The 18,268-nt window shown below is 39.3% G+C and overlaps 1 protein-coding gene across 10 annotated transcripts in view; it reads right to left on the bottom strand.

Annotated features, from left to right (window-relative positions):
- Nucleotides 1–7,066: 7,066 nt before the first annotated feature.
- Nucleotides 7,067–18,268, bottom strand: part of SRRM1 (serine and arginine repetitive matrix 1) — a 17,946-nt gene continuing 6,744 nt past the window's right edge. For 4 of the 10 annotated variants that reach the window (XM_068657606.1, XM_068657607.1, XM_068657608.1 and 1 more), the window contains 13 exons: nucleotides 17,848–18,048; nucleotides 17,157–17,360; nucleotides 16,483–16,602; nucleotides 14,698–14,969; nucleotides 14,475–14,555; nucleotides 14,048–14,134; nucleotides 13,303–13,447; nucleotides 12,695–12,736; nucleotides 11,131–11,235; nucleotides 10,374–10,832; nucleotides 9,248–9,434; nucleotides 8,292–8,486; nucleotides 7,067–8,048 (listed from right to left, as the gene is read on the bottom strand). In XM_068657606.1, the coding sequence (XP_068513707.1) occupies nucleotides 7,944–8,048; nucleotides 8,292–8,486; nucleotides 9,248–9,434; nucleotides 10,374–10,832; nucleotides 11,131–11,235; nucleotides 12,695–12,736; nucleotides 13,303–13,447; nucleotides 14,048–14,134; nucleotides 14,475–14,555; nucleotides 14,698–14,969; nucleotides 16,483–16,602; nucleotides 17,157–17,360; nucleotides 17,848–18,048 (2,203 nt within the window). In that variant the 3' untranslated portion in view covers nucleotides 7,067–7,943. The remainder of the gene's footprint in view (nucleotides 8,049–8,291; nucleotides 8,487–9,247; nucleotides 9,435–10,373; nucleotides 10,833–11,130; nucleotides 11,236–12,694; nucleotides 12,737–13,302; nucleotides 13,448–14,047; nucleotides 14,135–14,474; nucleotides 14,556–14,697; nucleotides 14,970–16,482; nucleotides 16,603–17,156; nucleotides 17,361–17,847; nucleotides 18,049–18,268) is intronic. The other 6 variants (XM_068657599.1, XM_068657600.1, XM_068657601.1 and 3 more) reach the window with 6 other exon arrangements.

Here is an 18,268-nt window from a genome sequence, read left to right as displayed (position 1 = left end):
GCTGTCCCCAGCCAAATACTCTTTCGTGATCTTCACGAATAGAGCTGCAAGCCCAGGCAGGGTCTGTCCCACCAGGGACACTGATGCCCTGACCTCTCCCAGCACAGCCCGAGGTGCGGGCAGCACCACGAAGGCAGCCGAGACGGGCGCTGCTGGGGATGGCCCGGGGTGGGATGCAGCATCAGCACAGCTCAAGGGTGGGGAGAAAACTGGAGGGAAGGTCTGGCCAAGTGGGTAAGTGATGCGCACGCTTCTGTCAGCCTGGCTGCACAAGGTGAGACCTCTCTCCAGGGGCCTCCCCCAGTCTGATGTCAGCAACAACGCCATTTATTGCAACGAAGCTGCAACAGTTTATGTGAGCTGAAGTTCTGCCCATGGATTTAACACAAAGCTTTTGCAGAGGGACTGAACAATTCCTTTCCCTTCATTGCTTGCCCAAGATAGCACTGTTTTCCATGTTTTCTTTTAAGTAAAACGGGAGGATTCAGAGCTATCCAGGCTGGCATGCCACGAGCATCACCCCACGCAGCTCCCACCCCGTGCCCAGGGGCTGTGAACGCAGCTCACGTGCTCCAGACCAGCCCCGCTCCTCTCCTGCAACTGGAAAGAGCAACCTGAGCAGTCGGCTATCTGTTAGACAACCTCCTTCTCCGTTTCTCTGTAAGCACCTCCTATGCCCTGGATTTATTACCTTAATGCAGTGGCAAGATCCTCCTCTAAGCCGGTTGCGTCACCGGCCTGTACCCCACCGGCCCCTCAGCCCTCATGGCCGCTCCGCGAGGCCCCGCTCCCATCTCGCCTCCTGGCTGAGCCTCTCCCTCGCAGGAATTGTTCCCAAAACATACAGCTGCTCGGGCTGCGCACACAAAGGCAGCATTGATTTCCCAAGCAAGAGCTACCTACAGCGCTCTGCCCGAGGGGCAAACACATCCTGCGTTTGTATAGAAGGAAGGCCTCAGCCGGACCCACATCCCTTCTGCTGCTTAACTCATTACATCGGGTATTGCAGCATGCCCTGGGTGGGGAAACAGACGTGGGAATTAAAAGCAATTCCTGTTCCCCTGCACCCCCTGGACTCAGCAGGCTCCCCCGGTCCCTGGGGATCACTCACAGCCCAGAGGTTAAGTCCTGCACAACCGCCTGCCTCAGGCTTTCAGCGTGCAAACCCCCAGGGATTGATCCCAGATGAGAGAAAACGCCATTCCCAAGGAATCTGCCACGATACAAACTGCAGAGATAAAACTTTGTGACCGGAGCACCTTGTGGTAAAGGCTCAGAGTCGCCCACCCCTCTGCAGCAAATCTCCCAAAGCTGCTGGGGCGTTGCCAGCACTCGATGCTGGTCCCACTTTGGGAGCCGGCAAACTCTTTCCTGCAGTGCTGATTTTTGAGTTATCCAAAACAATCTCAGCAAAAAATAGAAGCAGAACATTGCAGAAGTGGGTGCACACAGCAGGAGGTCACTGTGAGTCACTGTGCCCTCTAATCCCAGTTTCACCTGGCCAAATGAGAGCGCAGTGACTGACTCACCTGCCCCGGGAACCAGCCCATGATAAAATCCGACACTCCCAGCCAAGGAAGCATTTGGATTTTCCATAGTATTTCCCCTGCTTGGTACACTAGCTGGCCCTGTGTGATACCTGTTTGCTGTTCGGACACAGCCCCTTCGCAGTTGTATAGGACATCAGCAAAATGGATAGGAAGCGTACTGCAGATCATGATTTTAAGTGAAAGATGAAAAAAAAAAAATAGTACTTTCCAACAGTACTTCCATAGTTCTGCAAAGTAGTTATAATCCTTCTCCCTTAAGCAACAGCTTCCAGTTCAGCAAACCCTCTAGCAGATAAAAGATACAAAATTTAATTAAGTGGCCTGCTGTGTGCTGGGCCAGAGCTGGCACTGCTAGCCTCAACACAGAAATTACCCTAATGGATCGGGCTGTCTCCATCTAATCTACTGTCCTGTCTCCAGGAGCAGCCAGCACCACATTTCCTAAAGCCCTGGCATGGAAGACATCGCGCTCTGTTCCTGCAGGCGGCTGAGAGCTCCCCATTTTATCTTAAGAAGGGATGGGTGGAATCAGTGTTTCCTATTAGCATGCTTGAATTAATTGAAATCACTAATTTAAATTACTAGACAGGAAGCATCTTTTCAAGTAATCAGTTTTATCCTATTTTGCATTTTTAGTTTCATTTTTCTTTAAGGAAAGTAACTGATATAAATGCTAGGCATGCAGTTTACAACTCTGTGGGTCCCTACTCTAACCTGGATAATGTTTTTTGTAAATTTGATACAGCATCCCTGTATGCTTGTGAGCAGTTACCACACAATATACATACATACTTGTAAATCTGTTAAATACCTCCTTCCTCCCCCTTCCCCCCCCAGTATTTTGCCAAATTGCACAGAGATGAAAGTTAATCAGAACAAAATGTGAACCTTTTTTTTTTTTTTTCCCCAGTTGTTTTGCTAAGTCTGGTGATTTTCACAGCCATTTTCCTCTTCAAAAGCTGAAAAACTGAACAATTCCCATGCTCCTTTGGTAGGTTTGTAGACAAGCTCAGTCTGCATGCTGCTTCACTGCCTCGTATTGAATACATTTAACAATACTTAAAACAGCTCTGGTAAAGCTCTGTATACTTTCTGTATTTTTTTCAGAAAAATGTTTCCTACTTTGTTGCATGTATGCATGCATCAGTGTTTTTCATTGTCATCAACAGGCAACGTTTTAGTGAATGGGGCAAGTGAGCCCAGCAACACAAAGCGAGCCCTTTTCACATTGTGAAGAGACCCTAAAGACTACTTTATAATTTTATTAAAAAGCTTCTCTTGCACCAAAACACCCAAGCCTTTGGGTATTTGGGTCAGACAAAGTTCCACATCAACGATCATCCAGGTAAGGCTACACACCTTTCTCCTGGGGTCCTTTTCTGGAAGTTTCTGCACTGAGTAAATTTAATAGATAACTAAATTAGTCGTTAACTGATACGATTTTTATCGGCGACTCCTCTTGAAGAATGTTGAAATCTAGTTTTGTTTTAAGTGCAAGACACCAGTCGCAGAGGCGCCTTTCTCTCTCGCCCATCCCTGGCACAGCCCGGCCGTCCTGCTCCCAGCCCCACCTGCTGCGAGGCACTCGCAAGTGCATCCTGTGCTGGCACAGCCTGGCCGGTGGCAGCAGCTTCAGTTCCCTCCGTTCATCCAAGGAAGACAGCAGAGGCATAGCCCTGCGATAAAACAAATCCTTTGAAGGTACAAGCGCACAGCTCCCCAAGCTGAATCCCCATTTTTGTATCTTCAGCTGCTGCACGACACAGCACACACACAGAGCTCTCTGCTTGCATTAGCTTCCCCCAGCCAGCCCTGTAATACAAATGTGTTATTAATGTCTGCCGTGAATAGACTGAGGACCACCTCTCTAAACAAAGATCAGCGGTGGTTCTACTATTTTAAGGCCATTGAAGTAAGACCTCACTCTTCTCAGACATTTTCCATGCACAGAACTGGGCATACGAGGAACTTTGTCCGCGTATTTGCATGTTGATTACTAGAGGTAATCTAAGCAACAATGGAATTAAATAAAACATCACCATAAGGTTTTTAAGCATGATGAACGGTAGCTCAGCTTCACTTTTACTGGAAAACAATATTACTACGTCAGAACCAAACCTGAACAAGAAAAAACAAGTTGTTCTGCTTATTTGAACCAGAATATACCTTGAAACAAAGACTGCGTTATAAGTCACACAGTTTACGTACCTCATGCATTCAGGAATGTAATACAGGAGCAATATGCGATACACGTGCTGTACTTCAAGCAGCTGACTGTCTGATTTCTGAGACGGAGCTCAGACAAAAGTCACTATTATGGGACTACTCCAGCCACCGGGGCAGGGAACAGCATCTTTTTGCTTTGTTTTGTAGCAAAATGGACTCAAAGATAGGAGCTCTTCAAACTAGTTCTAGGAGAGCCAAAGCAGTAAGTTCAAAGTCAAACTTGACTGAATCTGGAAATTGCCTATGGTTTTCAGATTTGAGAATCTTTTTAATATTAAAACAATCACTACTTTCACTGTAACTTATTACAATGACTGAGACTTGACCAAGAGAGAAAAAAATAATTCCACTGTAAAGTTCTGTGAATGACAGGCAAGCTAAAAAGGTACAGCAGTAAAACCAAGCTTCCCTCCAGTAAAGCAAAAGAAGCTGCAAGGTAACAGTAAAAAGTGGCAGATCCCCCTTTGCCTGCCAAAGTCTGTACGACAGTTTTGGATGGAGATTGACAAGTAAACCAAGTATTGCTGTCAATGCTGGATACGAGTCAAGGTTTTATAAGCAAATGATCCTATACTAAATGATGTCATCACACTCAACAGCTGAACTCCGTAGAAATGCAGTTCAATGCCCTGCTGAAAGCTACTCTTTCAATAGCACTTTCCGTATGAAAACACACATATTAGTATGTTTACTGTTTGTGGAATGAGATCAGCAGTGTGCAAAAACACATGTGATATTTAAGCTGCTACAAGTTAGTGCACCTTATGTCATAGCCTCCACTAGGCAGTTCTCCAGCTCTGAGCCTCTGCTTGGGAGACAAATTAATCAGACAACATGCAGCTAAGCAAGCTTTAACATGCAAAATTTTAGTTATGACTCTAAGCACTGAACTCTGCTTTAGTGATGCTATTTATCATTCAGACTACACCAGCTTTCAGAGTAATAGACATTTCACAAACCAGAAGAACTGCTTCTGCCCTGAACATTAAGGGAATTCATAAATTAGTGTGAGTGTAAAACTTCTGGTAAAGCTCAGGGAGCTGGCCCATGAAGAACTCACTAGGCAAAATTCCAAAGTCACGTAAGTGGAAAAATTTAATAGTTCAACAGTGAGTTTCTATAAACTACTGCACACACCCTTGCTATTGTCGCATCTGTTGACGCTACAAATACATCTTTCTTTACTATGAACTATAGATATCGAACTGCCAGTGACTCATTTCATCCTTATGTTTACTTATGTGGAATCATTTTCATCTAAATTATTGAAGTCCAATAAAACTTGATATTTTTTTTGGCATAGTTATAGTTTTTGCAGCAAGTCAGTTGTATAAACCCACTTATCTGTCATTTCAGGAAGGTTGCCTTGATTAACAAGTACACATACAGCATTAGCAGATTCAGAATAAAAAGAACAAGTATGATTCATGCACTAGAGATTCTGCCACATTGTGCAAGGCATCCTACATGGTTACTTATGAACTACAACAGCATGACTACAAAAAGGATTTAGGAACAGAGACAGAAGATTAACCAAGATGAGCGGCAAATAGATCAGACAGGTTTGACTTTGGATGATGTGATCGCAATTACAGACAATCAAGAGAGGAATTCAATGATAAGGCAACAGTTCACCACTACAAAATTCCACAGTACAGACACAAGCACTAAAGGTTATTATACTATCTATACAACAGGTATTCAGAACAGCAAGAGATGGTATAGTAACTCAAAAGATGACAAGGGTGCTTGCTATCACTTCTCTAGTATTTGAATGTAATGTGATATACAGCTAAGTAGGAAGGAATCTAAATATTATGCTAAATTCTATTTAGAAGTGAAATTCTTCTTGAAAAGTGTGTTAATTCCTCTTTTCAAACAAATTATTCTTTATGGATAGACACCAAAAAAAATGAGAAAGGGGGCACCTAAGAATTGAAACTCCACAGAGGAAAAGGGGGGAACATCCACCAAGTCTTGGGAAGTTCCGGTATTCCTTCACGGTTTGTCCAAATCAATAGTGAAGTCCTTTATCAAAAAGTACAGTCCTGGAGGCAAGACATGAAAAATGGGCATAAGGAAAGTTAAGCTGTCAGAGACTCAGGTACAGAATATTTTTAAAGAGCTTCTATTATTCCAAAGATTAAAAGGTGCAGAGGTCAAAAATCCGTATGAAAATAACATGGAAGTTGTAAAGCACAGAATGTTAACTCCTTGTGAAAACTGCACATATACAGTCTCTTAAGACTGAATTTCAGACTCATTTGTGCTGCCAAGAAACACCACAGGAAAAAAAAAAAAAGCAATGACATTAGCACAATACATTGCTAGGTTCTGTAGCTTCATAGCACCACATTGACTCCAATGTATTTTTCAAAATGTGTTTGTCCAGAAAGTTCTTGGAATTTATTATACACATAGTAACAGATGACACTCAACACTGGAGTGTTGATGTACTAAGTTTACAAGCACTTCAGCATTCAATGTATACTATGCTAAGAAACAGAAAAAGATTCAGCATACAAGGAAATGAAGAAAGAAGCAACTTTTAAAGATAACCCTTGCATCTGGTATCTACATAATACCAGTTTTATTTTAAAACCCTACACAATGTCAAGAAAGAAGACTAATCAAGTATCTACACTTAATTGTGCACACCACATCTACTTCAGACATAGAACAAAATTTTCAAAAGCTTGTATGTTTCAGTCTTCCTTCCAGAGGAGCCTTACGACTCCAGGATTGGCTTGATATCAGAATCAGAGCTTGAATTTTTAAAGGAATTTGACAGCAGCAATCTACCAAGTTTCAAATATGACTATACAAGACGAGCAACCAGAATTCTTTAGATGATCATTCAAACCAGTGATTACATGAACAAAGTTAATTAACTAAATTTATGCAAACTTGACATTTAAGAGTCATGATTATTTTTTTTTTTTTTTGCAATACTTTGAAACATTCTACTTCCTATGACAAGCAGTTTTCACTGGCAAACATTTTTTTTGTGCGCTTATTTTTAGATGTTACTATCCTAACACAATGCTGACCAGGTAAGACTGATGCTCTTGCAAAACAAGAGTAAAACAATCTAGACACATTAGGAGCACCACTGAATTAACAAAGGGCTATTTCTGCTATCTATAGGACAGTTAAAAACAAAGGTCCTGATTTTTCAAAAGTCAACATACTGCATCAAATATTTTTTCTTATCTGTGTATTTGTTAACCCTGTACAAAAGAAAGCTGATTAGCAAATGTAAGTGTTCATATAAAAATAGCCAACATCTGTTTAAATTTAGAAATTTATTTTGTTTAATCCACAAGCTTTATATAGCTTTAGTTAAAAAAACAAAAACAAAAAACAGTGAAAACATGACAATATCCAAAGTTCAGGTTCCTCAAACTTTCAAAGACCACATCTCTGAAAGTTGCTTATACCATTCAGAAGAACCGCAACGAGACAAGATTTATGAATGGGGCAACGACATCTCACAAACAAAATTTATGTAACTGAAGGAATTTTTCTGTGACTGCTGATCATGGAAACTGCCCTTTAAAAAAAGAACATAAAAATACAAATGAAATTCCAGTGTTCCAAATCAACATGTTACATCAATATAAACCCACAGTGTCCTGGTAAACAACATGCTTTCATTTATGTACCACTCTAAATTGCTATTCTTGATTTGCTTCAATGGAGACTGTACAGGCAACAGTAGAAAGCATTAAAATATATGTACTTCCTTGGTAATTCTGCAGTGGTTTTATTTCTGGGCAAGCTTACAAACCACAAAGGTTAGTAGCATAATGTAAGTGGATATAAAAAAAGTCAAATGAGACCCTCACAAATTATTCTAAACGCTTTGTTGAATTTCAAAGAAACTAGGGAATTGACGGTCATGTTTGAAACCTTCAAAACAAATTCCTACTGCTTCTAAGAAGTCTCACGCTAAATGAAATTATGTTGACTGTCAATGAAAGAATGTCACTAGTACACTGTGGACACCTTTTGTAATGTAAATCCATGCCCTTTGTACATGGTGAACCTCAACCTAGCAATTATTACAACAAATGTTATATTCTAAAGCTCAAACACATTTAGCAATTTGAAATTGAATTCTGAGTACAAACCAAATAAAATGTACATTATATCAAAGGATTCAGCCTAAGATGGTGGTGACACTTGCGCCTTCCTCATTGACCTCAGTGCTTTTTCTCTCAGGTGTTTCTCTAGGTCATCGAGGTTGTCTTCTGGTTCACTTTCTGTCTCCTTGAAACAAAGATAAAATATTTCTTCAAATACTGAAAGCCAAGCTGGGCTGCAGCCCTCCCGCTACTGTAAATCATCAATTAAAGTCATGAAACAGTAAGTTGCATTTCTGAAGTAAGACTGCTATTTGCTATCAGAGTGCTGTGTACATTCATCTCCTTCTCTACCTATTTTCTTACACTCTGAAACAGTCTACTACTACTTTCTTCTACTCTGAAACAGTCGTATCTACCAAATTCCTACCTTTTTAGGTTCTGTCTCTGCTTCCTGTTCTTCCTGTGCTGAGGTGGTATCTGCTGCAGCCACAGCAGCAGCTGCTGTAGCTGCTGCCGCCTTTTCCTTCTTATGTTTTTTGTGTTTCTTGTGCTTCTTATCCTTTTTATGCTTCTTATCCTTCTTTTTCTTCTTCTTCTTTCCACCCCCTTCTTGATCTGAATTCTGTAACAAACCATTCAACAGACATTACAACTCATTTCCAAGACTTAAAAATTCAGTTAGAACAAACCCACACCCAAACACTGGGCAATTCAGATGGACTGTGCAACTTCTGAAACTCACTCAACTCCAGACTGCCTTCAGAACTTGGGGAAAGTCACGTGCCAATGCACTGACAGTAGCAATTCCAGAAGACAGATAACACAATGCATGGTTGTGCTGTCTGAATACAGAACGTAACACCACACAAACTTGATATGCCTGTCACAGCAACAACACACAAGCCTCTTCATAGACATTAATACTGCAGGTGGAATCTAACTCCCTAAAACAATCTTCAACCAAAGAAATGCAATGTCTCTAGGAAACATTCACAGAACAGATAAGAATGCCAAATTATCTGTTCTTTCCTATTATGAATATAGCTTGCAAATAACACTGCCAAGCATAATTCAGACCACCTCACTTTGTAGGCCATCAAACTAATTACAAGTGAAGCAATACTTAAGTAATCCCAGTGATTTCCTGAAATGAGAACATATTTTGTTTCAAAAGTTATAACAGAGCTTTTTTCAGACTCAGAAACGTTAAGCTTGAAATGTTTGTGTTGTGATCTAAGAATTTTTAACTATAAAAAATCACTCCAAGACTATTTTTAATTTTGCCATGTGAATAAGCTTAGAGCTGTTCAATCATTAAGTCTTTACGAAAATAACTTGCCATATAACCCCCAAACAGTATTGCTTTTATTAGCAAAGAAATACCCTTGCAGGGGATGGGCTCTGAGTTGGACTTTTAGCCTTTTTTGCAGGTGACCAGTTTCCAGAAGGGGAACGAGATCGAGCAGGAGATGGAGGTCCTTGATGTTTTTTTGGAGCTGGTTCAGGTGATCCTGATGCGGACCGCGATGAAGACACCCGTCTTGCAGATCGTGGACTTGGCGTGGAAGCCCTTGAAAACAGAAATGCCACACTTAGATTCTAGTGTTAGAAATACAACATGAAACAAGGAAGTAAAAATTACAGAAAGTCAAATGAACATTTGTATTTATAACTTGGTTAAGCTGCCACTTAAAAAAAATTAGTTACTGTGCTGGCGTATGTTACAAAGGGCAAAACGATCTCATACCATTGCGTATCCGTAATGCAAAAGGATATTGCAACTTGATAGCTTGTTAAACAATAATGCTATTGTTGTTCAGGAATGATTGCTCCCTTTCTTTTTCTGATATGACTAATTTATAACCTCATTAGAATTCAAGAGAATAGCAATGCTATTTTATCATCCAATGAAGGAAGAGTGCAAACCATTTTGTTCAGCTACACTTTCTTGCTGAAAGAATAATCCAGCACCAAAATTGCTGTGCACCAATCTGCTTGTAACAGCAACATCACATTAAAGAAAACTGATAAAATTTTAAGTATTTATCTTGCATAACCATATGGGAAATGATTTATGAATTAAAAGTATTGGTTCTATTCTGTTTTATTTAAAAGCTAACTGCAAAGTTTGTTTTGCTTTAAGCATAGCTAGGAAAAAAGTTTTAAAATTCTTTTTATCTGCTCATTCCCAGTAATTTGTTAGGCTACTAAAAAGACTCCTTAGACTCTAGATCCTCTGTAATGCTTCTCCCCACACCTCACTTACAGTTGAAAACACTGATTAAAATAAACCTCAAAAAAATCACTTAGGGGTTGGTTCTATGAAAGCGAACAGAGCCCCCAATACTTGAGTGACCTCAAGATACGAGAATCATTTTCATGTGATCCCCTAGCTATGCTCATTGTATTATTAAATAATAATAATAATAATAATAATAATAATAATAATAATAATAATAATAATAATAAAAACACCACCAATGAATAAGATTTTTTTTTTTTTTTTTACTTTGTCTTCTTAGGTTCTGGCGTTCTTGACACCCTCCTGATGGGTCTAGTGCTTGGAGATGGAGACTGTCTTCTCTGCGGTGAAGCTGAAGCTCCCCTTCGCAGTGGTGGTGGGCTTGCAGATGTATGAGAAGCTCTAGGCCTTGGTGAAGGTGAATGCCTTTTGTTTTGTGGTGGAGAACGTGCTTCGCGATTAGACCTACTGGGAGGAGAACCCTTCCTGTGCTTGGAAGATATCGAAGGTGAACGCCTTTTAGCAGCTGGAGAGCTCCTTTGTTTTGGCGGTGGTGAATGGGAGACTCTGCGTTTTGACTGTGGAGACGGTGATGCTCGTCGTTTAGGGGGAGGAGGAGAAGCTGTTCTTCTCTTTGGAGGTGGAGAAGGAGAGTATCGTCTCTGTATTGGTGGAGAGTATCTCCGTGGAGAAGGTGAGCGTCTACGTGGGGGTGGTGACGGAGACCTAGAAAGAAAAGAGATGTTCACGATCATTCCTGAAATTCTTAAAAACTTTATTAAATAAAAACTTTTTGGAAAAATCAACTGAATAGATGTTATTCAGTACCTGATAACAGCAATCAAACTGTATCCAGACCACATGCCTATCACAGAAAATCTCAGCAGCAAAACTACATTCCCCTTAGTAAAGCTGTAAATCAAGGAATGGGTTTCCTGTATTATGGCATTGATTTTTCCATACCGTAGTTGGAAGTCAACAAACCAAAAAGCAATTTTTTCACAACAAAAATGCAATACAGTACCTTCGGCGAGGCAATGAAGGTGACCGTCGCCGCCTAGGAGGAGGGGCAGGCGAAGGAGAGCGCCGTCGCCTGGCTGGTGGGGGTGATGGACTTCTTCTCCTCCTACTAAGGAGATAAAGGGATTACTCAGAAATATTTCAACTGAGCTATGAGATTATTATTATTTTTAATTATTATGCTTTCACTATACAAGAGCATCTTGCTCATGTACTTCTAATTCTAGTAGAACCACTAATGGGAAAATATATATACATCCAAGTATTTCTACAGAGTGAGATAATAGATTTTTATCGTAATTTTCAGACCCTACAACACTAGTCACAAGAATTTCACATTCTGCTTAACCTGATCTATTTGCACCCTGCAGCCAAAGAGCAAGTCCCATTCTCTCCCATCTTCTTCTCCTAAAAGTTCATTTCTGCCAACTTCCTTGGGCTGAATCTAGTGATAATGTAATGAGTCAGACCAGCTTACTGATTCAATAACAAAAACTCTCTGTCATCAGACAGTAAAACAGACTTTAAAACAGACTTCCAGGAAAGTTTCAATAAAGCTTGTACTTTCCTGAAGTTATAAAGGGAGGAAAACTTGCGTTTTGTAAAGAAAAAACATTCTTCCCTGGCTGTTGTTCTCCAAGGCAATGAATTACACTTTTTATACATAAGAGTTTGCTCCAAAACACATTCTTTTATGATCTGGAAAAAAACAGCCTCTAAATGTCATGGTTGCCCTAATTAAATGTGTTTAAGCATTTACACAATAAGCAATAGGTGAATTTAGTATGCTGCAAGTTTTATGCCAAATTTAAGATCTTTGAATTCTAATCTGTTTTACATAGAATTGTTTGATAAACGACAAGATACAATACATGATTAGAATTGACTACATTGGTAGAAGCAGTCACACAATCTCACACCATTATGTATGCTGCAACCGCATTCTAGCTAGGTCTTAATCACAGATTGCTCACATGGATGATTATATCAGATTAATAAACCCATCATACACTGAGGTTCCAACATTCCAAGATCAACACATACCAAACAATTCCACAAACAGAAGAGTTAACAATACTGCCTACATAAGAAAAGAAAAAAGTAGGTATTAGCTATTAGTACACAGCTACTAGCTCCAAATACCTTATGGATGGGAAGAATGAGAGTACTGAAAACACAAATTAAGTGTGACCCAGAACATCAAGATCTTTATTCCCTATTGCAAGTCCAGGGAAGGGTTTTAATCGTAATATGAAAGGCCAGTATTCAGTTATTTTCAGGCATCAGTGAGAACATTAGTGTTATTAGCTGTTACAGGCTCCATTAGGATTATCAAGTAGTCTCTCTATCGGGAGATAATACAGGTGTTTATTTGTTGTTTGATCTTTTTTCCCTGCCAATGAAATGGTCCCAAATACAAACCAACAAGGAACAGATAAGACTGAATTTCCTTCACCTTACTGCTCTGAGTGCACAAATCCAAAGGGCAGATGTACTTGTCCATGACAAAATAAGTGAGAGCCTAAATGATATGCAAATCCTGTTTAACAGATTAATTTCTAACCAACCTTTTCATCACTGGCGATTGCCACCTCTTTTCCATCTGCATCCTGATAGCAGTGGAGGAAAAACAAAACAAAACATCTAACTGCCATATATTTGAGGCAAAAATGAGCAAGTTCAAATAAAGTTCAGGGTAATTCTCAACAAATGAGCAAAACAAGAGCGCAATCTTGAAGCAGAGCAAAAGGTCCATCTAATCTAGCATCCTGTTTTTGACAGGCAGCTGAAGATACTTCAAGGAAATAGAATAAAAGCAGTCCGTATTAAAAAAAGTAAATAAATTTATCTTTGTGATTTCCATGGAATTCTCTTAAAATTGCTACCCTTTGAACTTTCCACAAGTTTAGTTCATAGTAGGGGCTTTTAAGAAAGCATTATAGGCCAGAACACGATCATGTCACTATAGAGGAAGCTTGCTAGAACCAGCATTGAGATCCTCATTTTCTTTTGACTGTTACTTTGGAGAAAAAGGATTATCTACTTGCACGATTTGGGGCTAAATGGGCACGACAATTCTTTTGGGTAGTTGCCAACAGTTGCATAGCAGATAAACACAACATTAACCAGTTATTAAAAGAAGACATCAGTTATGCCCAACTTAAGAAGAAATTACCGAGGGGAGGATTCTTTCTGTCGTTTTCGTGGAGATGGGGATGGACTGCGTGAATGCGAATGGCGTCGGCGTCTACCAACTTCTCCATTCTTCACATTGGATCTTTTAGGTCTTTCCTCTTCAGATGAAGATGAGGAGCCAGAATCTATAAATGTAGAAGAATTATTCTCTGGAATATGATTCTCATTACACAGTTACTGATATGGTTATACTGCTGTTTACACTAATGTCCACTCTTGCAAAACAAGAAGCCTCTGTTTACAATGAGTTCAACTATAAACATAAGTTGATGTGATAAATAAATCCATCAGAGTTGGGTAATAAACTTTGCAGCAACCTAACCGTCCACATAACATTTAACTAGCCAGGTAACTTAAAAAAAAAAAAAAAAAAAGAAGTCAACTGCTGTTATATACAGAAACAAAGTGGACAAAAACCTACACCAAGTCCAGGTTACCTTACTGACCTCAAGCAAGCAGAAGTCCTAATTATTAGAAAACAACCTAATGCATCAATAGATTAAGTAAACCATAGAATTATACTATGATAGTAAACAATATTTGAGTCTGATGGTAAGAGTTTAGAAGTGCAACTTTTAAAGATGCAAATTTATAATGATACATACCATAACCTTAAAAAAAATAAGTTCATTATTGCTCACACTACTTTCACAAACAATAAAGGTACTTGATTATGAGTGGTAAATACATACAACCCAATTTTAGGAAATGTACATTATCCATACCAGATGAAGACTGTTGATTTTGCCTTCTGTATTGACGCCTCTGTTGCACAGAATCTGCTGCAGCCATTTTACCTCCTTTATCTTCTTCTGAAAATGTACATACAAACAAAAATTAAATTAAAAATACAAATTTGTCTTATCAAGGCAGAAGTAATTAAATACAGCAGATCAAGCATTTTTTTTTTTAATTAACTCTCCTCATCTTAAGGTTGTATTGAGTCTGGAGTATTTTTTGGCTGAGCTTTTTCCAAGAAAGCTCAGATGAAAGACCTTACGCAGTATGAGTGATTATTTTTATGTTTCTGAAAAGATCTTTCTTTCAATGCCAGTTTATCAACAGGATTTGGCACTTTACTAGTACCTTTTATTGTCATATACCTGATTAAAAACCCCACCCAAAACCAGTGCTGAAAAGTGGCAACCATACCCGATTCAGACAGATCAGCTTTCCTTGGTTTTGGCGCTGGTGAAGGAGATTCTCTTTTTTCAGTACTCTTATGTTTGGGTGCTAAAGAACAAAAGTCAAGTTACTGTGCTGTAATTTTTTTTTTAAACATCCATGCATGTTTTTCTGCTCTCACAAACAGTAAATACCATTTTTGAGAAAATGAAAACCCAAAAAGATTAAAGTGCTGAAAAAAAATTGTTACCTGATGCTCTGCCAGGTGAAACAGAGCCACGGCTTTTTCTTGAACGATTTGACTGCTGAGGCGTTGGAGATCTACGTGGTTTTGGAGGTGGACTTGCTGGTGGAGATGGTCTGTGCCTCCGTCTAGGAGGGCTTGCAGAAGGAGACATCCTACGCGTTTTACGGGGAGGACTGGATACAGTTCTTTTAGGTGGTTTCTTTGGTGGTGATCGGGAACGTGACGAGGAGGAAGAGGAGCTACTACCAGATAAAGATGCCGATGACCGTCTTCTCCTGCAAATCAAGTATAACATTAGACAATGACTAGTCAGTTTAGGAAATGTTTGAGCATGAGCACAGAACTGCATTTGTTTGCAAGCACATAGAGAGCCACATACAACAGCAATCCCAAAACATGGTGGACAGCCTTCAACATGTGGCTTGTAGAACAGACTAACAACCAATCTTTCAGTTATCTTTAAACTACAGTGAGCAAAAAAAATGAATAAATGTTAGTGTTACCTTTGCTTGCTTTCTGTCAATCTACGGACTACAACTAAGCTTTTCACCTCGGTACAATTAGTTTTCTTTGGGCTTTCTAACTTTTGGATGGTTAAGAGAATTCTCCATGTTAGCAGATGTGATTTAATGATCTTCAAAACAGATCTATTTAAGAGTTTAGTGGGCAAGTATGCTAAAAAGTTTTTATACCAGGAAGAAAAAAAATTCAGACAGTTTAACAATTCTGAATCAGCATATTCCTCCTTGTGTTTTAGTCTTTCAACTTTACTTTGCAATTTTAAAAAGGTAGGGCCTCTAGAATTCTGCGGCAAAATTTGTGGCAAGTTCTGTTGTAATTGTGTACCTGCAGAATCCACCTTTGGCTGCAGAATTCCTGAGAACCTGGAAAAAAGAAACCCTACCTTGAGTGAGATAAACATTTGCTGAAAGGGAGCTCTTGTACATCTCGAAACATACATATTTGATACTTTTCACAGTTCTCACAGTAACTGTGCAAAATGAGCATCTCTACAAACTCAAAAAAGTATTTATCACCTTGTCATAAACAAAAAAAAAAAAAAAAGGAAGAATTGTTCCTTCTTAAAAAGAAGTAACTGTTGTACACAGGAAGCATCACTAATTCTCTTTCTACGCCAAAACAAGAATCTATTCTCTGCCTATGAAGACAAACATCTATTTTGACATTACCCTAAGTATGCAATTCTCTGCAGTACAACTCGGAGCTTTCCTACTAGAAAAATTGCTCACGCCATCAAAAATATAACCTTCAACAACAAAGAGCCAATCTGAAAAGATTTTTATTTACTGAAGCAAAAGAACATGAAGAAATACATTTCAAGTCAAAGTTTAATTTTGACCTTAACTTTATGTGATGGAAAAGTGATTCATAATAAAAAAAATCCCTAGAAGTAAAATTCATAGTAAATTATTCAACATTTTCCCTCAAGTGGGGAAAAAAAACTGTTACAGAAGATGCAATGTCCCTCTATGCTGGGAGCTACCGAGAGCTATTTCAAGCAAGTTTTGAAGTTGCTACTTTTCAAAGAACTGGAATTCTCAGCAATAATTTAATTTCAAAAGAAATCATGCCACAGCAACTAGAATGCCCCCCCAAACTCATGAAATATGACATCGCAGCTCTTACGTCACTCAAATTATCTATTACAAACAGCATTAGGTTAAGATGAATAAGGTGATTTTGATAACATTGAGTTTTCAGGAATGACTGTTACTTTCTAAATCTGAGTATAAAATTTTCAAGTGTCTCAAAAAAAGGGAACCTTACCGCCTCACAGGCGATCTGCTTCTTCTGTGTCTGGGTGGGGGAGGCAATCGCCTTGGAGGACTCCTCCTCCTTGGGGATGGTCGTCGTCTTGGGCTTGGTCGCCTTCTAGGAGAGTAAGACCTGTCACAATCAAAAATTCAAATGAAAAGCAACTACCTAATAATTTTCAGATTTGAGGAAATTTAGCCTCAGGGAATTGAGTGTAAAGTTGCTTCTCTCCAAGTGCATTACATTACAGCAGCATTTAAATTATGGTGCCAAGCAGTACATTCAGCCACAGTGTTTTTATGTTTATCAATACCTTATGCTAAGTAGTAAAAAAAAAAAAAAAAAAAAAAAAAAGTGGGAGGGGAAAATCTGCAAAACCTTCAGTAAACCTACCTGCTAAAAGGCTACATAATTCCCACTACCAAATGACACAGTCAGCATTAAGTACCCTGTTCTGTCCTCAGTCAGTGTAAGTCCCTGTAAGAATCCTCCCATGAACTGATATGATGAAAACTCCTGAGCACGCTTATTCACTGAATGTGTCATTCTCATTTGGCCTACAACACTCACAACTCAACATCATTAAAAACATCATTACCTTAACTGAGAACATTAAATTAAATGGCAACTTCAGAAGAAAATATTCAGTTCTCAATCTCTGCAATCAAGACAAGCTGAAGTCCTACCTTGACCGTGATCTATGACGCCTTCTTGGTCGGGAATGAGATGGAGAACGGGATCGAGACCTTGACCTCGACTTGGACCGAGTTGGGGATCTTTGACGAGTCTTCTCTTTCTCCTTCTCTCTCTCTTTCTTTGAATTACGTTCTGGTGAAGTTTCCTTAGTCTCTGGCACAGGAGGTTCAGATTTAGGAGCTTTTGGGATATCACTATTAAAAAACAAAGAATTAATTTACAAGCACATACAAACCATAACCACTGGAGTAACATTTTAGAAGCTGACAAGATGTTCCCCAACAACATTCTCTTGCCCATCCACTGACAAGATATTACAGACCCCACTTCAAAATTGTGTAAAGAATTAGAATATGGTACAATGATTCAAAGACAAGGAAAAGTAATAATCAGGCTCTCTCTTAACTTGCTAGGAAACAAGATGACATTGTCAGAAGCAGAAAAGATTCCCAGTATGATGAAACAACAGTGGCAGATTAGCAGTCTACCTTTAGAATTCTACACAGGAAAAAAGAAATCTTACTGAAGATTCTTAAATTCTTTTGCCATTTTAGGGGGATAAGGAGCAGACATTGTCCCTACACAAGCTAGGGGGAATGATCTTTAAAAAAAAAAAAAGAAAATTATCTTAAATTCTTGTTAAAAGTAATACATAGTTCTACACACAAAGTTATCGCTTACCTGTTTGAAGTTGCCTCTTGAACAACAGTCTCCTTTGGTTTCACAGAGGGTTCTGGCTCAGGAGTTGCCTCCTTCTTTTCTGCTGCAGGAGTAGCACTACGGCTCTTGGTTCTGTGATGAGGGGAGCGAGAATGGCTGCGTTTCCGCTCTCTTCTGACAGGTGATGACCTCCTTCTAGGGGAAGGAGACCTTGACTTGCGTCTAGGAAAAAGAAGCACCACAATATAATGAAACAACGTATGCAAAAATAAAAAAACAGAAGCTTAATATTCAGGAGCTTAAAGCTCTTCTTAATCAGGCAGACTCTCAGTACTGTGTACAGCAGTTAAAACACGTGTAGGACTACTTCAGATTTTCTGCTGGTAATTTACAGCCAAATTAAGATGTCAAACTTCAAAAAATTAAGACAAAGTCTTGAACA

The sequence above is a fragment of the Anas acuta genome, chromosome 21 (genome assembly GCF_963932015.1).
Source record: "Anas acuta chromosome 21, bAnaAcu1.1, whole genome shotgun sequence".
Lineage (NCBI taxonomy): Eukaryota > Metazoa > Chordata > Aves > Anseriformes > Anatidae > Anas > Anas acuta.
The sequence above is the reverse complement of the archived record's forward strand: the minus strand, read 5'-3'. Positions and strand labels throughout refer to the sequence as shown.